Genomic DNA, 27,735 nt, shown 5'->3' with positions numbered 1-27,735 from the left:
GGGAGGCACATATGCAAACTGTTGTAATTCCTGCACCGTTCACCTGATTTGGATGTAAATGCCCTCAAATTAAAGCTGACAGTCTGCAGGTAAAGCACATCTTGTTTGTTTCATTTAAAATCCATTGTGGTGGTGTATAGAGGCAAAAATGTTAGAAATGTGTCGATGTCCCAATATTTATGGACCTGACTGTAGGTTTCACTTTGGTATGTCACATTGAACTTGAAAAAGACTCATAGAGTCGAAACGTCGCTTGTTTGGCGGAAATAAACACGGAAACTTTCTGAAGACTTGGAGCGTCGCAGATTCTTCTATTCTTCTGAGAGCCGAGTACAAGCGCTCACCTATCTCCAGCGGCCCCGTAGAGCTGAATTTTGGATTTTAGGGGGAGAAGCTCCCCTTAAATTTTACTTCCACCTCTTCACGTGTCTTAGAGTCCTCTGCAGCGCGGTCCTTACAGGGTTAACAGAGATTTAACTGAACCAAGATGTTGGGATTCAGTTCTCGGGGTGACGACCTGGATGCAGATGAGGCTGGAAGGAAGGCGTCTCACGTTATCCTGGCAGGTGCCAGCGAAACCAGAGATGCCCTGATGCCACCTACAGCTCTATGGGCATGAGCCGCCGGGGGAAAGATGAGCTGCCTGTACTGCCCACTCTGTCCTCAGATACCTCATGGGACATAATAGCCCCTTTTTTAGCCTGCTGTGGCATTGCCATGGTGACAGGGAGAGGAAGCGGGTACCGCTGGTAGAGTCTGGTGGGTCACACAGCTGAGTTCTCCCTGTGCCCATCAGTATTTTAGGATGGATTGTCACAAGCTGCGGCTCCTGCTGATCCTGCAATTTTCCACGTTCCTTGGTGAGTTTCTATAAGGGTCTTTGGGCGACAGGGGTAACAGCGAAAAGTTATCACCAGTGGCGACTCTAGGAACAATATATAGGGGGGGGGGGGCACATACGATACCACAGTCAAAAATAGGGGGGCACTAATAATTTTCACCACTTAATCATACTACTTAAAAAAACTAAATAAGTATATATAAATAAGATTACAAGATACGAGAGTATTGCAGTATGCAGGGATAGCTTCTTATTGTACTAACCTAATACTTCGCTTTCAAGAGTTTTCCTTTCTTCACCGGTTTTGCTTCAGACCTGAGAAAGAGAGAAACGCTCTAGAAAACTTTTCTTTATAGTTTAAAGCAGTTTCAGCAAACACCAGGGCTGTGTAAATAATCCCATATGTTAAACATGTCACTAAAGAAGACCAACGGACAGACGCTCACAGGCTTATTCACAGAAGGTGAAGAGTTTGGAGAAGGGAACATAACTGAATAGGAAAGTGAGCTGGATTGGAGAATATTTTTCAAATCAGCCATGTTGTCCTATATTGTTCACTTCTTCTGACTTCTCCAAACTCTTCACCCTTTTGTGAAATAACCCTGTGGGTGTTGTTGGTGTGTGCAACTAATACTACTTATTCTGCTTGTAACGCCGAGTGCGGCGGTCAGGGGTGCATGTAACGCAGGGGGCGCTGGTCAAGGGTGCTTGTAACGCAAGGTGCACTGGTCAAGGGTGCATGTAACTCAGGGGGCGCTGGTCAGGGGTGCGTGTAACTCGGGGTGCATTGGTCAGGGGTGCATGTAACGCAGGGGGCTCTGGTCAGGGGTGCATTTAACGCAGGGGGCGCTGGTCAGGGGTGCTGGTAACGCAGGGGGCGCTGGTCAGGGGTGCTTGTAACGCAGGGTGCGCCGGTCAGTGGTGCTTGTAACGCAGGGGGCGCCGGTCAGGGGTGCATGTAACGCAGGGGGCGCTGGTCAGGGGTGCATGTAACGCAGGGGGCGCCAGTCAGGGGTGCTTGTAACACAGGGTGCGCCGGTCAGTGGTGCTTGTAACGCAGGGGGCGCTGGTCAGGGGTGCTTGTAACGCAGGGGGCGCTGGTCAGGGGTGCATGTAACGCAGGGGGCGCTGGTCAGGGGTGCTTGTAACGCCGAGTGCGCTGGTCAGGGGTGCTTGTAACACAGGGTGTGCCGGTCAGGGCTGCTTGTAACTCAGGGGGCTCTGGTCAGGGGTGCATGTAACACAGGGGGCGCTGGTCAAGGGTGATTGTAACGCAGGGGGCTCTGGTCAGGGGTGCATGTAACGCAGGGGGCGCTGGTCAGGGGTGCTTGTAGCGCAAGGTGCGCTAGTCAGGGGTGCTTGTAACGCAGGGGGCGCTGGTCAGGGGTGCTTGTAACGCAGGGGGCGCTGGTCAGGGGTGCTTGTAACACAGCGTGCGCTGGTCAGGGGTGCTTGTAACACAGGGTGTGCCGGTCAGGGGTGCATGTAACTCAGGGGGCTCTGGTCAGGGGTGCATGTAACACAGGGGGCGCTGGTCAGGGGTTCATGTAACGCGGGGGGCGCTGGTCAGGGGTGCTTGTAGCTCAGGGGGCGCTGGTCAGGGGCGCATGTAACTCAGGGGGCGCTGGTCAGGGGTACATCGCAGATAGAAAGGGTACTTACAGTTCTGATGTGCTCTGTCCTCGTGCCTTCTTCCTCTAGGCGTGGTGACAGGGGGAGCGGAGCGCAACGATGTTTCCTGAAGTTAAATCCCCAAGCCGCATTCTTTTCTGCCTCTGCAGGCCCTGCTAGGCTGAAATACACAGGCAGCCAATGGCAGTGCTGCCCTCTCCCTCCCAGCCAATAGCAGCTGAGGTGGGCGGGGGAAGATTCACTTGGCTGCCGACTGCCGAGGAGCCCGTAGTGAAGCGGGTGGGCAGCATGGGCAGTACTTTCAGTTTGGCAAAACTGACAGATCGCTGCTGTACTCAGGGCTGTCTTTAATATTGATTGGACCCTGGGCAAGAATTTACTTGGGCCCCCTGGATCCCGCCTTCCCACACCCTAGCAGGCAATCACGCCCTCCACCACAACACACACAAAAAAAAAGCCACACAACTCGTAGAGTAGTAAACTTTAATAATGATGAGTGGCCACTAGAGGGGTTCCTTGGCAGTAATGTAAATACTGCCTTTTTTCCTTAATAGGGCAGTGTTTACATTACAAAGCTTGCAGAGACATGCTATAGACACCGGAACTACGACGTTTAGCTGTTGTGGTTCTGGTGACTATAGTGTCCCTTAATATAGAGGGGGGGAAAAGAATCAGCACAAAAGTATCAAATAAAATGGCTGCATCATTATTCTAAAAATTAAAAAAGCACAACTTCTGACACAAATATATAGTATTTTGCAGATTACTTTTTTTTTTTTTTACAATGTGCAGATAGTACTGTACTACTAACCCCTCCATCCTCCCTACATACAGGGTAATACAGCGGCACATACCTCTTAGGCCCCTTTCACACGGGCGAGTATTCCGCGCGGATGCGATGCGTGAGTTGAACGCTTTGCACCCGCACTGAATACCGACCCATTCATTTCTATGGGGCTGTTCACATGAGCGGTGATTTTCATGCATCACTTGTGCGTTGCGTGAAAATCGCAGCATGCTCTATATTCTGCGTTTTTCACGCAACGCAGGCCCCGCAGAAGTGAATGGGGTTTGCGTGAAAATCGCAAGCATCCGCAAGACCCGATCATTATTATTTTCCCTTTTAACATGGTTATAAGGGAAAATAATAGCATTCTGAATACAGAATGCAAAGTAAAATAGCGCTGGAGGGGTTAAAAAAATAATAATTTAACTCACCTTAGGGCTCTTTCACACTTGCGTTCTTTTCTTCCGGCATAGAGTTCCGTCGTCGGGGCTCTATGCCGGAAGAATCCTGATCAGTTTTATCCCAATGCATTCTGAATGGAGAGAAATCCGTTCAGGATGCATCAGGATGTCTTCAGTTCCGGACCGGAACGTTTTTTGGCCGGAGAAAATACCGCAGCATACTGCGCTTTTTGCTCCGGCCAAAAATCCTGAAGACTTGCCGCAAGGCCGGATCCAGAATTAATGCCCATTGAAAGGCATTGATCCGGCCTTAAGCTAAACGTTGTTTCGGTGCATTGCCGGATCCGACGTTTAGCTTTTTCTGAATGGTTACCATGGCTGCCGGGACGCTAAAGTCCTGGCAGCCATGGTAAAGTGTAGTGGGGAGCGGGGGAGCAGTATACTTACCGTCCGTGCGGCTCCCCGGGCGCTCCAGAGTGACGTCAGGGAGCCCCACGCGCATGGATGACGTGATCGCATGGACACGTAATCCATGCGCATGGGGCGCTCTGACGTCATTCTGGAGCGCCCGGGGAGCCGCACGGACTGTAAGTATACCGCTCCCCCGCTCCCTGCTACTACTATGGCAACCAGGACTTTAATAACGTCCTGGGTGCCATAGTAACACTGAACGCATTTTGAAGACGGATCCGTCTTCAAATGCTTTCAGTTCACTTTTGTTTTTCCGGATCCGGCGTGTAATTCCGGTAAATGGAGTACACGCCGGATCCGGACAACGCAAGTGTGAAAGAGCCCTTAATCCACTTGATCGCGGAGCCGGCATCTCCTTCTGTCTTCATCTTAGCTGTGTGCAGGAACAGGACCTGTGGTGACGTCACTCCGGTCATCACATGATCCATCACCATGGTAAAAGATCATGTTATAAGGGAAAATAATACAATCTATAGAACACCGATCCCAAGCCCGAACTTCTGTGAAGAAGTTCGGGTTTGGGTACCAAACATGCCGATTTTTCTCACGCGAGTGCAAAACGCATTACAATGTTTTGCACTCGCGCGGAAAAATCGCGCATGTTCCCGCAACGCACCCGCACATTTTCCTGCAACGCCCGTGTGAAAGAGGCCTTACATCCAGTGACGTCTCCTTTGATGTAGATGTTCTCTTACCTCCATCAGGCTGGCAGCAATGCGATGCAGGCCTCTTCCGGCCTGTGTCCCGCACTGTACGGCTCAGGCGGCGCGATGACCTCATAGTGCCTGCAGCCTATCAGAGAAACAGCGAAGGGACACGCCTCTCCCTCCCCTGCCCAGGTTCAGCACAGCCGCCTGTATCTCTGTCCTGAGGACGGCGATACAGATGACAATGGAGATGAGCGCTTCCACAATAGAAGAGCTCATCTCCCTGTGCCCTGCAGCCGTCCCCCCACGTCACCAGTGGCCAGCGGGGCTCAAGAGGCAGCTGCCTTGGGACCCCCAGGAGCAACTGGGCCCGGGGCAGCTGCCCCTTTTGCCCTGCGTTAAAGACGGCCCTGGCTGTACTAGTGGCGGCGGCGTTTTAAAGGGGAATCAGCGTGGGGGAGGGGGGGGGGCTCAAGGAATAACCTTGCCCCCTTGTAGCGATGCCTATGGTTATCACAGCCCTGCAACAAGTCACTGCGAGGGATACATAAGGGAAACTCCATAACTAGCAATTCCTTATCATGATATTGAGGCATGATTGCTCTGCTGCGCTACATAGGGTTAAAATCATCACAGCTGGGCAACGATGGCAGAGCTGTTCACATGGCACAGAGTTGTTAGCTTGTACCTGTGGAATTGCTATTTATGCATTTGTCTGTCATGTATGTGATTGTCTTATCAGATCACATTTGCTTCTACACTGTGTGCAGAATTATTAGGCAAATGAGTATTTTGACCACATCATCCTCTTTATGCATGTTGTCTTACTCCAAGCTGTATAGGCTCGAAAGCCTACTACCAATTAAGCATATTAGGTGATATGCATCTCTGTAATGAGAAGGGGTGTGGTCTAATGACATCAACACCCTATATTAGGTGTGCATAATTATTAGGCAACTTCCTTTCCTTTGGCAAAATGGGTCAAAAGAAGGACTTGACAGGCTCAGAAAAGTCAAAAATAGTGAGATATCTTGCAGAGGGATGCAGCACTCTTAAAATTGCAAAGCTTCTGAAGCGTGATCATCGAACAATCAAGCGTTTCATTCAAAATAGTCAACAGGGTCGCAAGAAGCGTGTGGAAAAACCAAGGCGCAAAATCACTGCCCATGAACTGAGAAAAGTCAAGCGTGCAGCTGCCAAGATGCCACTTGCCACCAGTTTGGCCATATTTCAGAGCTGCAACATCACTGGAGTGCCCAAAAGCACAAGGTGTGCAATACTCAGAGACATGGCCAAGGTAAGAAAGGCTGAAAGACGACCACCACTGAACAAGACACACAAGCTGAAACGTCAAGACTGGGACAAGAAATATCTCAAGACTGATTTTTCTATGGTTTTATGGACTGATGAAATGAGAGTGAGTCTTGATGGGCCAGATGGATGGGCCCGTGGCTGGATTGGTAAAGGGCAGAGAGCTCCAGTCCGACTCAGACGCCAGCAAGGTGGAGGTGGAGTACTGGTTTGGGCTGGTATCATCAAAGATGAGCTTGTGGGGCCTTTTCGGGTTGAGGATGGAGTCAAGCTCAACTCCCAGTCCTACTGCCAGTTTCTGGAAGACACCTTCTTCAAGCAGTGGTGCAGGAAGAAGTCTGCATCCTTCAAGAAAAACATGATTTTCATGCAGGACAATGCTCCATCACACGCGTCCAAGTACTCCACAGCGTGGCTGGCAAGAAAGGGTATAAAAGAAGAAAATCTAATGACATGGCCTCCTTGTTCACCTGATCTGAACCCCATTGAGAACCTGTGGTCCATCATCAAATGTGAGATTTACAAGGAGGGAAAACAGTACACCTCTCTGAACAGTGTCTGGGAGGCTGTGGTTGCTGCTGCACGCAATGTTGATGGTGAACAGTTCAAAACACTGACAGAATCCATGGATGGCAGGCTTTTGAGTGTCCTTGCAAAGAAAGGTGGCTATATTAGTAACATAGTAACATAGTACATAAGGCCGAAAAAAGACATTTGTCCATCCAGTTCGGCCTGTTATCCTGCAAGTTGATCCAGAGGAAGGCCAAAAACCCTGTGAGGTAGAAGCCAATTTTCTCCACTTTAGGGGAATAAAAAATTCCTTCCCGACTCCAATCAGGCAATCAGAATAACTCCCTGGATCAACGACCCCTCTCTAGTAGCTATAGCCTGTAATATTATTAAGCTCCAGAAATACGTCCAGGCCCCTCTTGAATTCCTTTATTGTACTCACCATCACCACCTCCTCAGGCAGAGAGTTCCATAGTCTCACTGCTCTTACCGTAAAGAATCCTCTTCTATGTTTGTGTACAAACCTTCTTTCCTCCAGACGCAGAGGATGTCCCCTCGTCACAGTCACAGTCCTGGGGATAAATAGCTGATGGGATAGATCTCTGTACTGACCCCTGATATATTTATACATATTAATTAGATCTCCCCTCAGTCGTCTTTTTTCTAAAGTGAATAACCCTAATTTTGATAATCTTTCAGGGTACTGTAGTTGCCCCATTCCAGTTATTACTTTAGTTGCCCTCCTCTGAACCCTCTCCAGCTCTGCTATGTCTGCCTTGTTTACAGGAGCCCAGAACTGTACACAGTACTCCATGTGTGGTCTGACTAGCGATTTGTAAAGTCGTAGGACTATGTTCCTATCACGGGAATCTATGCCCCTTCTGATGCAACCCATTATCTTATTGGCCTTGGCAGCAGCTGCCTGACACTGGTTTTTGCTGCTTAGTTTGCTGTTTATTAAAATTCCTAGATCCTTTTCCATGTGAGTGTTACCGAGTGTTTTACCATTTAGTATGTACGGGTGACTTGCATTTTTCCTTCCCATGTGCATAACCTTACATTTATCAGTGTTAAACCTCATCTGCCACTTATCTGCCCAAGCCTCCAATCTATCCAGATCCCTCTGTAGTATATATATACAGTATACTGTCCTCTGTAGTATATATACAGTATACTGTCCTCATCAGTGTAAATTACTTTACACAGTTTAGTGTCATCTGCGAAAATTGATACTTTACTATGCAAGCCTTCTACAAGATCATTAATAAATATATTGAAGAGAATAGGGCCCAATACTGACCCCTGAGGTACTCCACTAGTGACAGTGACCCAATCTGAATGTGTACCGTTAATAACCACCCTCTGTTTTCTATCACTCAGCCAGTTACTTACCCACATACAGATGTTTTCTCCCAGTCCGAGCATTCTCATTTTATATACTAACCTTTTATGTGGTACAGTGTCAAATGCTTTGGAGAAGTCCAGATATACGACATCCATTGATTCGCCGCTGTCAAGTCTAGAACTTACCTCCTCATAGAAACTGATTAAATTTGTCTGACATGACCGATCCCTCACGAAGCCATGCTGATATGGCGTTATTTGCTTATTTCCGTTGAGATGCTCTAATATAGCATCTCTCAGAAAACCTTCAAACAGTTTACCCACAACAGATGTTAAACTTACCGGCCTATAGTTTCCAGGCTCTGTTTTTGGCCCCTTTTTGAATATTGGCACCACATATGCCACGCGCCAATCCTGTGGGACATTCCCTGTCAGTATAGAGTCTGCAAATATCAGAAATAAGGGTCTGGCTATGACATTACTTAATTCCTTTAGGATACGGGGGTGTATGCCATCCGGTCCTGGAGATTTGTCTATTTTAATCTTTTTAAGCCGCTGATGTACTTCTTCCTGGGTCAGACAGGACACTTTTAATGGGGAATTTATTTTTACATTCTGCATGTCATCTGACAGTTTATTTTCCTCAGTGAATACATAGGAGAAAAAAATATTTAACAGCTTTGCTTTCTCCTCGTCGCTCTCTGCGACTCCCCCCTCATTACTCTTTAAAGGGCCAACACCTTCAGATTTATACTTTTTAACATTTATATAATTGAAGAACATTTTAGGGTTAGTTTTACTCTCTTTGGCAATTAATCTCTCGGTCTCTAGTTTGGCCGCTTTTATTTGTTTTTTACATGTTCTATTTTTTTCCTTATAGTTTTTCAGTGCTTCCGTGCTACCCTCCTGTTTTAGTGTTTTATATGCTTTCTTTTTGTCATTTATTGCTTTCTTTACAGTTCTATTTATCCACATTGGTTTCTTTTTGTTCCTTAACCTTTTATTACCATACGGTATGTACCTCTCACAATGAGTTTTTAGGATGTTTTTAAAGATATCCCATTTTGTGTCTGTATTTGTGAGGACTTTGTCCCAGTTAGTTAGGCCTATGGCCTCTCTTAGTTGGCTAAATTTAGCTTTTTTGAAGTTTGGTATTTTTGTTCCTCCCTGTAGAAACGCTCTTTTGAATGATAATTGGAAGGTTATTACTTTATGGTCACTATTTCCCAGGTGTCCCCCGACCTGCACGTCTGTTGTTCTGTCAGGTCTATTGGTTAATACTAAGTCCAGTATGGCCGTCCCTCTAGTCGGGTCCTGAACCAGTTGGGAGAGGTAATTGTCTTTGGTTATAGCCACGAACCTGTTTCCTTTATGAGATATACAAGTTTCAGTTTCCCAGTCTATATCTGGGTAGTTGAAGTCCCCCATAATAACCACCTCATTATGATTTGCCGCCTCGTCTATCTCGTTTAGTAGTAGATTTTCTGTGGACTCTGGTATATTCGGTGGTTTATAGTAAACTCCTATTAGTAATTTATTGTTGTTTTTAGCTCCATGTATCTCTACCCACAGTGACTCCACATGTTCATGTCCCTCACTTATATCTTCTCGGACTGTGGGCTTTAGACAGGACTTTATATAAAGGCAGACCCCTCCCCCTCTCCGGTTTTGACGATCCTTTCTAAACAGACTGTAACCTTGTACATTAACAGCCCAGTTATAGCTATCATCCAGCCATGTCTCTGTTATTCCCACTATGTCATAGTCCTCCTCACACATCACTAATTCCAGTTCACCAGTTTTATTAGTCAGGCTTCTGGCATTAGTATACATACATATGAGAGGTTTATGTATATTTTTTACCCTACACCTTTCCTTCTGAACTGTTCTAGTCCCTCCTTCCATTCCTCCCCCATTCTTATTACCTTGCCCCCGGTCTCTATCTGCACTATCTTCCCCTCCTATAACGTAATTACCCTCCCCCCCAGTCCCTAGTTTAAACACTCCTCCAACCTTCTAGCCATCTTTCTCCCCAGCACAGCTGCCCCTTCCCCATTGAGGTGCAGCCCGTCCCTACGATAGAGCCTGTAGTCGATAGAAAAATCGGCCCAGTTCTCCAGGAACCCAAACCCCTCCTTCCTACACCAGTTTTTGAGCCACTTGTTAATCTCCCTAATCTCCCGCTGCCTTTCTTGTGTGGCTCGTGGTACAGGCAGTATTTCGGAAAATACTACCTTTGAGGTCCTTGCCCTCAGCTTTTTACCTAAATCCCTGAAATCATTTTTAAGGACTCTCCACCTACCTCTAACTTTGTCATTGGTTCCGATATGGACCATGACCGCTGGATCATCTCCAGCCCCTCCCAGTAATCTGTCAACCCGATCCGCGATATGTCGAACTCTAGCGCCAGGAAGACAGCACACTGTTCGGCGATCACGGTCTTTGTGACAGATTTCCCTATCTGTTCCCCTAATAATGGAGTCTCCCACTACCAGCACCTGTCTGGCCTGCCCTGCTCTCCTGGTTCCCTGCTTACTGGAGCTGACATTCCCCTGACTGGCAGAGGAAGTGTCCGGCTGCAGCAGTGCCGTCCCCGGTCACTGATTTGTTTTTGTTTTGTTTTTGAATGTCAGAAATGTATATTTGTGAATGTTGAAATGTTATATTGGTTTCACTGGTAAAAATAAATAATTGAAATGGGTATATATTTGTTTTTTGTTAAGTTGCCTAATAATTATGCACAGTAATAGTCACCTGCACACACAGATATCCCCCTAAAATAGCTAAAACTAAAAACAAACTAAAAACTACTTCCAAAAATATTCAGCTTTGATATTAGTGAGTTTTTTGGGTTCATTGAGAACATGGTTGTTGTTCAATAATAAAATTAATCCTCAAAAATACAACTTGCCTAATAATTCTGCACTCCCTGTATAAGGGAACTGCTACCTTACAATTATGAGATCAGTCCTGCCATTATGGGCGATAGTCATTTATGCTATTGTCCTGCTATTCCATCCTTCCTGTTCTTATTCTGAAATGGCCATTTATGGAATTGCCTCGTAATGTAAGGAACACAAACAGAGAATGTTGTAACTGATGCACAGGATTTATCAATGGGGTACGGCAATGGGTCACACCGCTGGGGGGTCTGGGGAAGCCCATAGAACAGGGATGGCGAACCTTTTTAGAGACTGCCACCCAAAACCCACTGTGCCGTACATAGTGCGCCCTGCGCCGCCTGTGCCGTACGTAGTGCGCCCTGCGCCGCCTGTGCCGTACGTAGTGCGCCCTGCGCCGCCTGTGCCGTACGTAGTGCGCCCTGCGCCGCCTGTGCCGTACGTAGTGCGCCCTGCGCCGCCTGTGCCGTACGTAGTGCGCCCTGCGCCGCCTGTGCCGTACGTAGTGCGCCCTGCGCCGCCTGTGCCGTACGTAGTGCGCCCTGCGCCGCCTGTGCCGTACGTAGTGCGCCCTGCGCTGAAGAATGGCAGGAAAAGTCTAAGGCATATTGGTACTCCAAAGAATTTTTACAGGGTGCGGGTGCCCACAGAGAGGGCTCTCCGTGCCATAGGTTCACCACCACTGGCCTAGTCTATGGGGAGGGATGCATGCAGGGTCTAGGACATTTTTGGGGTCTTAGGCCTCGTTGACATCGCCATTTCTCCTTTCCGTTCTCCGGCTCCGTTAAGGACGGATTCTGCAGATAACTGAGACCTAACTGAGCGTAACATGCAGGACTTTCGTCTCCGCTCAAAAATCATATTCAGAGCGGACACCGAACGGACCCCATTATAGTCTATGGGGTCTTTAGGCTCCGTTACGCTCAGTTAGGTCTCAGTTATCTGCAGAATCCGTCCGGTGATGTGAACGAGGCCTTAGCTGATGGAACCCTCATCCTTATTCCATCCGTCATTTGTTTCCACGAGTTGCAAATATTTAAAAGGTTTTTGTTTTTTCACATTACCAGCGCACCCCCAAGAGAGTGCAGGATTAACCCATTCCTCACTTTTAACACAGTCCATCATTCACCCCTTACCTACCTGCAGGATAGTCCATCGTTGACCCCTTCCTCAATATTGTCCATGATTAACCCATTCCTTACCTGCAATAGAGTCCATGATTAAGGGCATGCGACTATTTTAGAACTGCGATTTTGCTGTGAGCACACAGGGGAGTCGCACACGACGAACATCGAAGTCAGTGGAGGAAGAACTGCCTGCAACACAAAATTTAATGTCTGGATTTCTTGTGTCACGTTGCACCATTGACAGACATTACAGGGATTGTCGTGCGACATATATCACCGCGTAGCCGAATCCTAACCGCGTCCGTCATTAACCCGTTCCTGACTTGCAGTATAGTCCATCATTAACCCATTGCTTGACGGCAATATAGTCCATCATTAACCCATTGCTTGACGGCAATATAGTCGATCATTAACCCATTGCTTGACGGCAATATAGTCCATCATTAACCCATTGCTTGACGGCAATATAGTCCATCATTAACCCATTGCTTACCGGCAATATAGTCCATCATTAACCCATTGCTTACCGGCAATATAGTCCATCCTTAACCCATTGCTTACCGGCACTATAGTCCATCATTAACCCATTGCTTGACAGCAATATAGTCCATCATTAACCCATTGCTTACCGGCAATATAGTCCATCATTAACCCATTGCTTGACGGCAATATAGTCCATCATTAACCCATTGCTTGACGGCAATATAGTCCATCATTAACCCATTGCTTGACAGCAATATAGTCCATCATTAACCCATTGCTTACCGGCAATATAGTCCATCCTTAACCCATTGCTTACCGGCAATATAGTCCATCATTAACCCATTGCTTGACGGCAATATAGTCCATCATTAACCCATTGCTTGATGGCAATATAGTCCATCATTAACCCATTGCTTGACGGCAATATAGTCCATCATTAACCCATTGCTTACCGGCAATATAGTCCATCATTAACCCATTGCTTACCGGCAATATAGTCCATCATTAACCAGTTCCTTACTGCAATATAGTCCATCATTCAATAGACTAAGCGGTCAGTAGACCGGAACAAAATCCCTTTAGGGGTCTCTACTTAATAATGTGACAAAATTTTAATTAAATATCTTTATTATGAATCAATGAAAACTACAAAAGTGAAAAGAAAAACAATGTCTTAAAATGATCAGTAACAGTGAGGTTGAGTATTTTAGTAGCTGCTAGTGGTTGCTAGCGGCAACTGAGGGACTTGTGGTATCTAATTGCATTGTTTGCCCCTGTGACCTCTGCAGATTATACCCCACTTCCCCTGACGAAGCCACATAGTGGCGAAACATGTCGGGAGGGGTGTAAAACAGTGTAGGGACTTAGCGGTTTTAGACAGTGAACAGTGAGGGATATAAGTGCAGCGCATGTGCATCGGACATCAGCCATGAATGGGGGATACATAGTGTTAGGGTAGACTGAATGGGGGATACATAGTGTTAGGGTAGACTGATTACATGGCCAGTATGTTTCTAAATAAGCCGTAGCGTGTTTAATGGTATACAAAACCTTAGGGCAATTGTTACTAGTGTGTGACCTGTGAGATAAACAGGCTTCGCACAAACGGTGGGAAGTATTTACTCCCACCAATGGTCAATACACGTCAGGCTGTGAACAATGCAGACCGTACAGGCGGATGTGGCCGCCCCCACGGACCGCGTGCAGACAGTGGGGCCGACTATACCCCTCTAATCACTTTGTGGTGGATCAATTCACATAAGAAAACATCTGCAGAGGTCACAGGGGCAAACAGTGCAATTAGATACCACAAGTCCCTCAGTTGCCGCTAGCAACCACTCGCAGCTACTAAGATACTCGACTTCACTGTTACTGATCACTTTAACCCCTTAGTGACCACCCATACTTTTTACTGACGTAAACAAAGGGGGTTTTAGCTAAACGGCTGGCTTTAATCAATCATTACATGTACTTAAAATGGTGTATTAAAAACTATAACTTGTCCTGCAAAAAATAAGACCTCCTACAAGTACATTTATGAAAAAACAAAAAAGTTCTAGCTCTTGTAATGCAATTTTTAAAAAATGTGTTTGGTCACTAAGGGGTTAAGACATCGTTTTTCTTTTTTACTTTTGTAGTTTTAATTGATTCATAATAAAGATATTTAATTTTAATTTTGTCACATTATTAAGTAGAGACCCCTGAAGGGATTTTGTTCCGGTCTACTGACCGCTTAGTCTATTGATTTAAATATCCCGAGGGTCTCTAAGAGGGCCCCCAATAAGATGCATAGTCCATCATTAACCCATTGCTTACCGGCAATATAGTCCATCATTAACCCATTGCTTACCTGAAAGATAGTCCATCGGTAACCTATTCCGTACTGCAATATAGCCCATCATTAACCCCTTGCTTACCGAAAATATAGCCCATCATTAACCCATTCTTTACCTATAATATAGTCCATCATTAACCCATTCCTTACTGCAATGTGTCCATTCATTAACCCATTCCTTACCTGCAATATGGTCTATCATTAACCCATTCTTTACTTGCAATACAATCCATCTTTATCCGGTTCCTTACATGCAATACAATCATCTTTTCCTCGCCTGAAATATAGTCCATCATTAACCTGTTCCTTACCTGCAATATAGTCCTTCATTAACCCATTCCTTACCATTGCAGTCCAGTAGTAGGACTGGCCAGCTCTATGTGTTGAGCGACTAATCAACTTAATGCAGATTTCCAGGAACATGAGGCCGGACTCCGCTCTGCGCCTTCACTTCCAGGAATCCTGAGCACAAGAGAATCCTTTATGGGGAAGGAAGAGTAATTGGCGCATGAATGGTACAAAGCTCCACAAGCTGCAGCGTCTGCACTAAATGCATCGTGAGATGGAGAGGAAAATATTTTTAAGGAACAACCTCCCTCCATAGACCCCAACTAAAGGGGCAGCACCGTGACTGATGATTAGAGGTTTATCCTATTATCCTGCTGTGTTAGGCCTCATGCACATGACAGTATGTATTTTGCGGTCCGCAAAAAATACGGATGACGTCCGTGTGCATTCTGTATTTTGCAGAACAGATCATCTGGCCCCTAATAGAACAGTACTATGCTTCTCCGTTATGCGGACAATAATAGGACATGATCTATCTTTGAACGTAACGGAAATAGGAAAATGGAATGCATGCGGAGTACCTTCCGCGTTCTTTTTTGCGGAACCATTGAAATGAAATGTTCCGTATACGGTCCGTTTATGGAACGCAAAAAAAAAGGAACGTAAACGAGGCAGGAGGCCTTAATCTACGCAACTCTATGTAGGAGTTAAGGCTGGGTAGAGAGTGAGCTTAAGGGCTCATGCACACGGTCGTAAGTGATTTGCGGTCCAGGCCAAGTGCAAGGCACCATTTTTTTTTTTATGACTTCTGCAAAACGGACAAGAATAAGGCGTGTTTTTATTCATCAGTTTTAAGGCTCATGCACACAAACGTATTTTCTTTCTGCTTCTGTTCCGTTTTTTTTGCGGACCGTATGCGGAACCATTCACTTCAATGGGGCTGTAGAAAATACAGAAGTTACTCCGTGTGCATTCCGTTTCCGTTTGTCCGCATGGCCGTTCCCCAAAAATTAGTGCATGTCATATTATTGTCCGCAAATTACGGTCTGAGGCCCGATTCAAGTCAATGGGTCCGCAAAAAATACAGAACGCACCGTGTGTCATCCGTATATTGAGGATCCATACTGTAGAAATGCTATGCCCAGCGCATATTGCTCATGTGTTTGGTGGTTAATAAGTTACTGTTTCTGTAGACGATCCGCAAAAAACTTATCAAATACGGAAACCATACGCATATGTTTTGTGCAATAACGGAACGGAAGAGGACTTAAATCAGAGAGAAAAAAACCTCAGATACGGAACAACGTATCAGTGAAAAACGGACAGTAAAACAACAACGGTCGTATGCATGAGCCCTTAAAGTGTGTCTCGTGGTTTCTGTCTAATTTGATGCATCTGCATATGAAAAAGTCACAAATGTGCCGTAGAAAAGTCTCAAATTAGCTACAGATTGCATCTTATGGCGTAATTTCAACTTTTTAAACAAAAAAAGTTGCACAATTCTTTTTAGACCAACTGAGGAAGAACTATGACACCCATTAGATAAAATGGGGCACATGTACTAAAGCGATCAGGCTACTTTCACACTAGCGTTTTCAATTCCCCTATGGAGATCCGTCACAGGATCTCAATAGTGGATGAAAACGCTTCAGTTTTGTCCCCATTCATTGTCAATGGGGACAAAACTGAATGGAACTGAACGCAGTGCACCAGAATGCATCCCGTTCCGTTTGGTTGCGCTCCCATCGCAAACAGAATAAAGCTGCAAGCAGCAGTTTTCTGTCCGCGATGTGGTGCGGAGCAAGACGGATCCATCCTAACACAATGGTGGTCAATCCGTTTTCTCTGACACAATAGAAAACGGATCTGTCCACCATTGACTTCCAATGGTGTTCATGACGGATGCATGCGGTTGTATTATTGTAACAGAAGCGTTTTTGCAGATCCATGACGGTGTGAAAGCAGCCTTAGGCCTGTTTTTAGTCTAAAAAATGCTTATTTTTTAGTCGCATTTACTACTGAAATTGCGCCTGTTTTGGAGGGTCTTGTGCCTCATTTGACTATTTATTTTTAGACTAATTCAGAAGTTTTCTAACTTTTGCGACTTTTTTCGGACATATTTATGTAGTTGCGCCTTTTTTGAAGTGTGACTTTGTTTTGCATTAAAATCTGCTTTTTCCGCAAGACATGCAACTTTTTTCAAGTATAAATAAATTAGACCAGTCTAAGTGAATATGAACCTGTCATACTGAAAAACAACCACCAGAGGTCAGACTGATAACAATATGCCGAGTCTAATTCATCAACTGCTCCGTAAAAGAAAGATAGCCGAATGAAATCCTCCTGTCTAATTTTATGGCCAAAAACAGGCCAGCTTGATAAATGTGACCCAATGTGTGACTAAAACAGCCAAAAAGACATTTGCACCTGGAAAATCAGATGAAAACCAGGCGCAAACACAACAGTAAATGCAACTAAATAATGGCTCATGCACATAACTGTATATATTTTGCAGTCTGCAAAACACGGATCCGCGAAAAATACGGATGAGGTCCGTGTGCTTTCCGTATTTTGTGGAACGGAACAGCTGGCCCCTAATAGAACAGTACTATCCTTGTCCGTGAAAGGAATGGTTCCGTATACGGTCTGCAATAAAAACTGAACTGACGCGGAAAGAAAATAAGTTCATTAGGGCTCATGCACATGAAGACAGCCGAAAACACCCAAAAGTAGACAAAAAAAACACAAACAGCTATTAAAGAAAATGACCCCAAATGACTTGTACTCTTTCAGGTGAGGGGCAGCGGAACACGCAACGCATTATTGGGGGGTATGCTGTGTCGCCATATTCTACGCGGTACCTGGTGTCCCTGAAGAGAAATACCGGTCTCCACTTCTGTGGGGGGTCTCTGGTCAGCAGGTTCTGGGTCCTAACAGCCGCCCACTGCAAAACCGAGTAAGTAGATTATGACTGGACTGAGTCGGGTGGAGTAAACATGGCAGCAGGTGACTACCGGTGAAGGGCGAGCTCCACTGTGAACGTCATTTTTACGAACATCATCTACATACTGCTCTTATGCTCTAGTCACATCCAAAGCTGCATTTACAAATCTGCTTTCTTCCTGATCGCTCTCAGGCATATGAGCTGTACTTCCCTCTAGCGCACCCTGCTGGTTTAGTGCATGCATAGAACATTTTCTGCTCTGATGCCCTGTAGAAGACATAATGCAGCGAGCACAAAATCTCCTATAATGCAATGCACCGGAGTACAGAGCATTATGGGATGACATCTCAGCGGTTATGAGAAGGGGCAGGGTGACAAAGGTGTCTAAATGGCATCCAGAGAACTGTAAATGCAGCTCTGGATATAACCGAATATTATATGAAAATATGTAGCATGACTATGCCGTGGTGACCCGGCCTCTGATGTTATCAGTCCTATTTCTCAAGACAGAACCAGATGCTGGTGGTGGCCGGGGAATATTCCTTGTCCGTCTTTGAAGGAACGGAGCAGATTTTCCGCCCAGTGAAGCTTGTGTCTCACCCGGACTATAGCTCGTCTTCTAAGAATGCAGACATCATGCTGATCAAGGTGGGTAATCGTGATGTCATCATTAAATAAGTCCCATGGCAGAGCGGCGCCCAGGGGTCCCCCTGCACTTACTAGTATGTCTGGGCGCCGCTCCGTTCGCCCGGTATAGGCTCCGGTGTCTGCAGCTTCCTCTGTTGTACTGGGCGGAGTTTTTGTATTAGGGTTGTCCCTTGCTGCAGCGCTGGCCAATCGTAGCGCACAGCTCATAGCCTGGGAGTTAGTTTTTAGTTTTTAAACTAGTGAAAGGTCCTCTTTAAACAAGGCGTGCTGCCTGGTAGGGTTGATCATGCTGATTCATATCTGTAGGTAGAACTGTTGCCGGGATATTTGCGTTTTTAGTCATGTGCAAATGAGCTGATATGAGCATCAAGGGGTCGACCTGAACACTTGGAGCACTGCTTTTGTAACACCCCTCTGAGCTCCGCAACCCCACTCCTGTTGCTTTATTGTCATCAGAAAATGGCTTATTGTCCCCCTTAGGGACCTGGCTCATTTTCACCTTAAAGGGTTTCTATCACTTGGTATGACATAATTAGCTGTCAGACACTAGCGATCTGCTAGTGTCTGCTCTGGCCAACCATCCTACTATAATCACTTGTGGGGCAGCGGTTTTGCTAAAAAACTAACTTTTATAAATATGCTAATGAGCCTCTAGGTGCTATGTGGGCGTCATTAGCACCTAGAGGCTCCGTCTACCTTCATACACAGCCGCCGCCCAGCGCGTCCCTCCAGCCCGCCCATGTCCTCCTCCGTGTGACGCAGCGGACGAGTTCTCGCGCATGCGCCGTGCGCGGCTGTATTTGGCGCATTTGAGATGTGAGCTCGGAGCGGTCAGACATTCAATGCGCATGCGCCGAATACATCCGCGCATGTGCATTGAATGTCTGACCGCTCCGAGCTCAGACATCTCAAATGCGCCGAATACAGCCGCGCACGGCGCATGCGCGAGAATTCGGCCGCTGCGTCACACGGAGGAGGACATGGGCGGGCTGGAGGGACGCGCTGGGCGGCGGCTGTGTATGAAGGTAGACGGAGCCTCTAGGTGCTAATGACGCCCACATAGCACCTAGAGGCTCATTAGCATATTTATAAAAGTTAGTTTTTTAGCAAAACCGCTGCCCCACAAGTGATTATAGTAGGATGGTGGGCCAGAGCAGACACTAGCGGATCGCTAGTGTCTGACAGCTAATTATGTCATACCAAGTGATAGAAACCCTTTAAGGACCAGGCCATTTTTTGCAAATCTGACCAGTGTCACTTTATGTGCTGATAACTTTAAAACGCTTTGACTTATCCAGGCCGTTCTGAGATAGTTTTTTCGTCACATATTGTACTTCATGACACTGGTAAAATGTAAAATGTAAAAGTGAGGCGGCTCTCTATTGACAAGAGGATGGAGTATGGTGCTCAATCCGAACAGAGCGTACCCAACGCTTGTGGTGAGGGAATATAAATAAAAGTAGAGGGATGGCACTCAAAACAATTGGGATGTATGGAAAAGTAATACTATTTAATATAGAATAGCTGATAGTAAAAATATAAAACACATGTAATCGATAATCAATATAAAAAGTACATAGTAGTAATATCGATAAAAAGATAAAAATATGAAGATGGTTGAGTGATCTATAATAAATAGATAATAGATATCAATTCAATACAATCCTGCTGGGAAGAAAGAGGGAAAAAAAGCAGTCTTATAGGCCTGTTGGAAAAGAATCTGGTCATATATAGTATTGAAATGACCAATATAGTCCTGGTATCATGTAATGTCAATTTATGGAAAATCCTGCTGGAAAAGAATACTCCTGGTATGGGAGGAGAAAGGGCAGTCTTGTGAACCTGTTAGGATGAAAGAAGGTCCAGTATCATGGCATATATTCCAGTAGGGAGATGGGGTATCCTGATGTTAGTTGAAAGGTGGATACCTTTCTATAAGGGTTTAGTTAGAGATCCCAAGATTATGGGGAGGAAGCCAAACGGGTCCGATTTTGTTTCAAGTTGTTATTCACAGATCCGGTATTGGCAAGCTGTGGAATAAAGACTGCTTTGTAAGCAGGTACATTACCCTCCTTGCGGCTGTTGATGAGCTGGTCAGCGGTTCCTGTCTGGGCGGCGGTGTCCACGTGTGCCGTTCCCGCGCGCTGTCTGCTCAGGCCGTTGGTTGCTGCTGGGTGTCGTCACTTCCGGTGACGTCACCTGCGTTCCTAGGATCTCCCGCTCAGTGCTGTTTGCAGCTTGCCACGTGGAGGCAAATGGCGGGAAATAGAAAAACGCTGCAGCTTCTTTAGGGGGGAAGCAGATAGATAGCTCCGGAGCTGATCTATAGTTGTAGGATCCTTCTGTTTGTTGCTAGCTAGATGGGATAGGCTTACTCAGTGACCCAGTCACTGAGTAAGCCTATCCCATCTAGCTAGCAACAAACAGCAAACAGCACTGAGCGGGAGATCCTAGGAACGCAGGTGACGTCACCGGAAGTGCCGACACCCAGCAGCAACCAACGGCCTGAGCAGACAGCGAGCGGGAACGGGAGTGGACACCGCCGCCCAGACAGGAACCGCTGACCAGCTCATCAACAGCCGCAAGGAGGGTAATGTACCTGCTTACAAAGCAGTCTTTATTCCACAGCTTGCCAATACCGGATCTGTGAATAACAACTTGAAACAAAATCGGACCCGTTTGGCTTCCTCCCCATAATCTTGGGATCTCTAACTAAACCCTTATAGAAAGGTATCCACCTTTCAACTAACATCAGGATACCCCGTCTCCCTACTGGAATATATGCCATGATACTGGACCTTCTTTCATCCTAACAGGTTCACAAGACTGCCCTTTCTCCTCCCATACCAGGAGTATTCTTTTCCAGCAGGATTTTCCATAAATTGACATTACATGATACCAGGACTATATTGGTCATTTCAATACTATATATGACCAGATTCTTTTCCAACAGGCCTATAAGACTGCTTTTTTTCCCTCTTTCTTCCCAGCAGGATTGTATTGAATTGATATCTATTATCTATTTATTATAGATCACTCAACCATCTTCATATTTTTATCTTTTTATCGATATTACTACTATGTACTTTTTATATTGATTATCGATTACATGTGTTTTATATTTTTACTATCAGCTATTCTATATTAAATAGTATTACTTTTCCATACATCCCAATTGTTTTGAGTGCCATCCCTCTACTTTTATTTATACTGGTAAAATGTAGTCAAAAAAAATCATTTTTATTTATAAAAAAATACAAAATTTGCTAAATTTTTTGAAAAATTTGCAAATTTCCAAGTTTCAATTTCTCTACTTCTATAATACATAGTAATACCTACAAAAATAGTTATTACTTTACATTCCCCATATGTCTACTTCATGTTTGGATCATTTTGGGAATAACATTTTATTTTTTGGGGATGTTACAAGGCTTAGAAGTTTAGAAGCAAATCTTGAAATATTTCAGAAATTTTTCAAGGACCAGTTCAGGTCTGAAGTCACTTTGTGAGGCTTACATAATAGAAACCACCCATTTGAAGCCCCCCTGATGCACCCCTAGAGTAGAAACTCCAAGAAAAAGTTACCCCATTCTAGAAACTACCCCCCTCAAGGTATTCAAAACTGATTTTACAAACTTTGTTAACCCTTTAGGTGTTCCACAAGAATTAATGGAAAATAGAGATACAATTTCAAAATTTCACTTTTTTGGCAGATTTTCCATTTTAATAATTTTTTTCCAGTTATAAAGCAAGGGTTAACAGCCAAACAAAACTCAATATTTATGGCTCTGTTTCTGTAGTTTACAGAAACACCCCATATGTGGTCATAAACAGCTTTATGGGCACACGGCAGGGCGCAGAAGGAAAGGAATGCCATACGGTTTTTGGAAGGCATATTTTGCTGGACTGGTTTTTTGACACCATGTCCCATTTGAAGCCCCCCTGATGCACCCCTAGAGTAGTAACTCCAAAAAAGTGATCCCATTTTAGAAACTACGGGAGAGGCAAGATAACAAGAAATAGCTGTTTTGGCACCGTTTTTATTTTTTGTTATTTACAACATTCATCTGACAGGTTATATCATGTGGTGTTTTTATAGACCAGGTTGTCACGGACGCGGCGATACCTAATATTTATACAATTTTTTTTATTTATGTAAGTTTTACACAATGATTTAATTTTTGAAACCAAAAAAAATCATGTTTTAGTGTTTCCATAGTCTGAGAGCCATAATTTTTTCAGTTTTTGGGCGATTATCTTGGGTAGGGTATGACTTTTTGATCGCTTGCTGTTACACTTTTTGTGATGTAAGGTGACAAAAAATTGTTTATTTAGCACAGTTTTTATTTTTTATTTTTTACAGTGTTTATCTGAGGGGGTTAGGTCATGTGATATTTTTATAGAGCCGGTCGATACGGACGCGGCGATACCTAATATGTATACTTTTTTTTATTTATGTAAGTTTTACACAATACCAGCTTTTTTAAAACAAACAAAATGATGTTTTAGTGTCTCCATATTCTGAGCCATAGTTTTTTTTATTTTCTGGGCGATTGTCTCAGATAGGGGCTCATTTTTTGCGGGATGAGGTGATGGTTAGATTGGTACTATTTTGGTGGGCAAACGCCTTTTTGATCGCTTGCTGTTGTACTTTTTGTGATGTAAGGTGACAAAAAAATGGTTTATTTAGCACAGTTTTTATTTTATATTTTTTACGGTGTTCATCTGAGGGGTTAGGTCATGTGATATGTTTATAGAGCCGGTCGATATGGACGCGGCGATACCTAATATGTATACTCCCCCCCCCTATTTTTTACCAATTTATTTTTACTTTATTTGGGGAAAATGACGTTTTTGTTTATTTTTACTTGAAACTTTTCATTTTTGAGGGGGAAAACTTAATTTTTTTCACTTTTTTTCACTTTATTTTTTGTCTAACTTTGGGACTTCAACTTTTGGGGGTCTAATCCTTTACAATGCATTCCAATACTTCTGTATTGGAATGGATTGGCTGTATGAGTAATACTGTGTGTATTACTCATACAGCTTCCGGCCTGTGAGATCCAGGGGGCTGGATCTCACAGGCTCGTCACCGGAAGGCAGCGCGATGCCTTCCTTAGGCATCGCGCTGCCTTCCATACCATCGGGTCCCCCCTACAGCCGCATGGGGACCCGATGGCGCCGCCGCACCATTGAAAAGCCACAAACTGCAGGTCTGAATTGACCTGCGGTTTGCGGCGATCTACAACATGGAGGGGGGGGGGGACCATTTAGCCAAGGTGCCGGGCGGCGGTGATCGGAAATACACATGACGTACCGGTACGTCATGTGTCCGGAAGAGGTTAAAGGGGTATTCCCATCTCAGACAATGGGGGCATATCACTAGGATATGCCCCCATTGTCTGATAGATGTGGGTCCAACCTCTGGGACCCGCACCTACACCGAGAATGAAGCCCCGGAAGTTGTGGAGGGTGCACTGTGCATGCACAGCCGCCCTCCATTAATCTCTATGGGGCCACCGAAAATACCCGAGTGCTGGCTCGGCTATTTTCGTCGGCCCCATAGAAATGAATGAAAGTAGTGGCCAGTCATGTGCGGTGCGCTTCTGCGGCGGGGGCCTCCCCCCAGGGCACTTTAAGAGGAAAAAGAGTACTGGTTTTCGTGACGCCAGTTGCAGTGAAGCAACAAGGGCACAGGGCCTCTTTTAGTGATGTAGTAGATGGTACCCAGGTGTAGGAATGCCAGAGTGGTGTAGGGTGGCCTAAATGTCCCTTAATGTTGGTGCACGTGTCACGGTGCTTCTACCTGGATACACTGGACCCTAGTTGTTGGCTCCGCAGCAATTAATAAGGGGGTTTGTTGATGAAGGGGATGAGGAAATAAATGGAGTCTAGACCTTGTGATGAAGTTGATAACTGCTTTAGGCCTCATGCACACAAGCGTTCCGTTTTTTACGGTCCGCGGATCCGCAAAAAACAGAAGCCGCCCGTGTGCCTTCCGCAATTTGCGGAACGGAACGGGCGGCCCATTGTAGAAATGCCTATTCTTGTCCGTTAGGACATGTTCTATTTTTTTGGAAGGGCCACGGAACGAAGCAACAGATGCGGACAGCACACGGAGTGCTGTCCGCATCTTTTGTGGCCCCATTGAAGTGAATTGGTCCGCATCCGAGCCGCAAAAACTGCGGCTCGGATGCGGACCAAAACAACGGTCGTGTGCATGAGGCCTTACTTTGCATAAACGTTTTTCCAAACAGTTTCCGGCTTTGTCTTGGTTCCCAGCAGGCTTTGGCATTAACTGTGGCAGGCAAACTTCTCTCTGCTACATCTGCTGCTCTCTGGCTCTGCTGTACTGACAGGCTGGCTATAGAACTCAGCTTCCTCTTTATGCTGTACTTCACTCTGTAGTCTGGTCTGTCTCTAGATTAGTCCAGGGAAAACTTTCTACTCCTGGCACCTGCTGTACACTCTCCCTTGGCAGGGGGTAAACTCTAAACTGCCCTCTCACTAACTAGTCTCCTCCCTCCCTGCAGCAAGAATGGAAGGGAAAGCTCCATTCTATGTACCTGTAGCTCTGCTGTGTTTGCTGCCACCTGCTGGTCAACCAGGCATATTACATGTTAACAGTTACATAACAAGATTATGAATGCACATTGTACAGGACCTGGAAATATATACATAAATGACATGACACTTGCCCATTAGAGATAGTAGCAGGGTGCAGAAGTGATAATGCACCTATGGGGCATTACACTTCTGTTCACTACTATGGGGAGAGCTCTTGGTGGTGGCCGACCTGGGGAAACCCTGGGACCTCCAGCCACCGCTCTCCCGGCTCTGTTCTCGATTTTAGGTGTGGGTCTCAAAGGTTGGACCCGCACCTATCAGACAATGGGGGCATATCCTAGTGATATGCCTCCATTGTCTCAGATGGGAATACCCCTTTAACATACTTTTAAAGATTTTTTAATGTTATTTTTAATTTTCCATGTCAATATCTAGAATTTAAAAAAACAACATATAATCCTGCAGTTTTTGCACTGGCCACTAAGCCTAATAATAGGTGTCTCTTCTTGGTCTGTACAATTACCTCTGTACAGGTCACAGAGCATGCCTAGAAATAGAAAACTCTCCCATAGAAGTCAATGAGGTCCCCTACTGTCCATTGTGTCTGTGGGCCACGTGGCTGCCGTAAACCAATTTTCCTAATGCTTTCTAGAAGCTGTTTTCTGAGATATTTTTATTGATGACCTATTCTCATGTACATTTTTTATTATTGCATTGAACTTATTTTGCGCTAAAATCAATTTTTCAATTGGTCTTTATTAAAAATATGGAGCCCTTTTTTCTGTATAGAGCTGAGATGCTCTAATAGCACCCTTTGGATTTTCTGTCTTTTCCATCAGACCAGGAGCTGACGGGCTCCTTATCTCTGCTCTCAGACATAATAAACACTCATTATAGCTCAGTTCTTATCTTACTGATAAGATTGTGCCTTAAATTAGTGTTAATGACTTCTCAGTACTTTAGAGATAAGGGTTATTAGATGGCCGGTACAAAGTGAAAGTACCAGTCACACAGTTAGAAAAACAGTTAACCCTTTGTGACAGAACAGCTCAATATTTTTTAATAAAGGCCAATTGAAAATATGATTTTTAGCCAAAAATAAGTAGAATGCAACCATAAACAAAAATTACCTTCAGAGGTGTACATAGCCTTTAAGGCTTTCTAATGCAATTTATTAATTTTTTTTGGTAGAAAAAGCCATGTTTTTTCTGCCATTTTTCAGTGGGCTTTTTAGCAACTTTTTAGCATTTTTTTTTTAAACGGTATACTTAGAACCGGCATTTACTAGACCATACAAAAAAAGCTAAAAATGCAACAAAAAAAAAAAAACATTCAAAGAAGCGCTTTGTCTGTAATGCTTTTCATGATTTACTTTAAAGGGAACCTGTCACCAGGATTTTGTGTATAGAGCTGAGGACATGGGTTGCTAGATGGCCGCTAGCACATCCGCAATACCCAGTCCCCATAGCTCTGTGTGCTTTTATTGTGTAAAAAAAAACGATTTGATCCATATGCAAATTAACCTGAGATGTGTCCTGTACGTGAGAGGAGTCCAACGTGAAGGAGCCCAGCACCGCCCCGCATCCTCAGAATCTCCTCCTTGCTCCCCGAAGTCAGAAAGCCAGAGCGCCATAATCTCGCGATGCGCGAGCTAGCGCATGCGCAGTTCCTTCCCTGAGGCTGATGCCAGCACAGGGAAGGAACACTAGCGAGAGTACGGCGCTCTGGCTTTCTGACGTCGGGGAGCAAGGAGGAGATTCTGAGGAGGCGGGGCGGTGCTGGGCTCCTTCACGTTGGACTCCTCTCACGTACAGGACACATCTCAGGTGAATTTGCATATCTATCAAATCGTTTTTTTTACACAATAAAAGCACACAGAGCTATGGGGACTGGGTATTGCGGATGTGCTAGCGGCCATCTAGCAACCCATGTCCTCAGCTCTATACACAAAATCCCGATGACAGGTTCCCTTTAAAGTAACATCTGCAGAACAATAGGCAGGCTGCTAAAAAACACTATTAAAAATGCAAAAAAAAAAAACGCCCCAAAAACCTGTTAAACCAGCGCAATATCTGACTAATGATTGCGTTAATTTCTTATCTTACAGCTTAATCGTGCAGCTATGTATAGCTCCTTCGTATCCATAGTGCCTCTTCCACCTCAGGGGGTCTCGCCCTCTGAGGGTTGCCTGTGTCAGGTGTCGGGCTGGGGTTACACCAGCGCGGTCAGCGGCAAAGCTTCCGACACCTTGCGCAGCGTCAAACTGCCCATTGTCCCCGTACGAAAGTGTAACAGCTCGGCCTCTTACTCAGGACACATCACCAAGAACATGATCTGCGCTGGCTACAACAGCGGGGGCAAAGATGCCTGCCAGGTAGGTGTCCTACAGCTGCACTGCCTGCAGGGGGCGGCAGAGTCCAGCAGCAATCCGATCTTGCGCCATGCGGATGCTCACTCTCTATAATCTGTCACCTCCTTTTGCAGGGAGACTCCGGGGGCCCCCTCGTGTGTGATGGACGAGTCTTTGGCATTGTATCCTGGGGTCACAGCTGTGCGAACCCCAACTATCCCGGGGTGTATACGGCCGTGGCCAATTTCCAGAAGTGGATTTACAGAACAATATTTTAAAGAAATCAAAGAAATTGTGCCGAAGTTTTGTAACAGAAATTACCTTGGGGTGCTCCAGCCAAAAGAAGTGTGGACACGGTGACCTCTGACCCATTATCATTTACTGACCGTCGTGCTGCAATGGCGCATGGCGAGCCAGCTGGTGCTGCATGGGTTAAATTTAGACTAGAACAGGGTTATTATTTTACTTGTTGTCTCCACTGGGGAGCAGATTCTTCTAGGTGCTCGGGGATGATGGGTGTCCTTACCCTTAAATCTGAAGCTTGAGCCAATTGCATCAATGAATAAATTTGATAAACTGTATGCAGTTCTGGTGTCAGGCCTTCTTTGCCTTTCCAGATGCATATATACACTGCTCAAAAAAATAAAGGG

General features: G+C 45.3%; 1 protein-coding gene across 1 annotated transcript; it reads left to right on the top strand.

Annotated features, from left to right (window-relative positions):
- The first annotated feature begins 487 nt into the window (after window positions 1–487).
- Window positions 488–27,491, top strand: LOC120986487 (trypsin-3-like). Its single transcript, XM_040415141.1, has 5 exons — window positions 488–566; window positions 17,370–17,532; window positions 18,027–18,168; window positions 26,843–27,109; window positions 27,220–27,491. Exons 1-5 carry the CDS (start codon window positions 488–490, stop codon window positions 27,361–27,363), a joined length of 795 nt encoding a protein of 264 aa, XP_040271075.1. The 3' UTR covers window positions 27,364–27,491.
- Window positions 27,492–27,735: the final 244 nt, after the last annotated feature.

This window comes from Bufo bufo, chromosome 1 (genome assembly GCF_905171765.1).
Source record: "Bufo bufo chromosome 1, aBufBuf1.1, whole genome shotgun sequence".
Classification (NCBI taxonomy): domain Eukaryota; kingdom Metazoa; phylum Chordata; class Amphibia; order Anura; family Bufonidae; genus Bufo; species Bufo bufo.
This window is presented reverse-complemented; position numbering and strand designations above follow the sequence as displayed.

Coding starts and splice junctions, on each gene's coding strand:
- LOC120986487 (XM_040415141.1), top strand. CDS start 488: ATGTTGGGATTCAGTTCTCGGGGTGACGACCTGGATGCAGATGAGGCT. Junction 567..17,369: donor GTCTCACGTTATCCTGGCAG/GTGCCAGCGAAA, acceptor GTACTCTTTCAG/GTGAGGGGCAGCGGAACACG. Junction 17,533..18,026: donor GCCGCCCACTGCAAAACCGA/GTAAGTAGATTA, acceptor CTATTTCTCAAG/ACAGAACCAGATGCTGGTGG.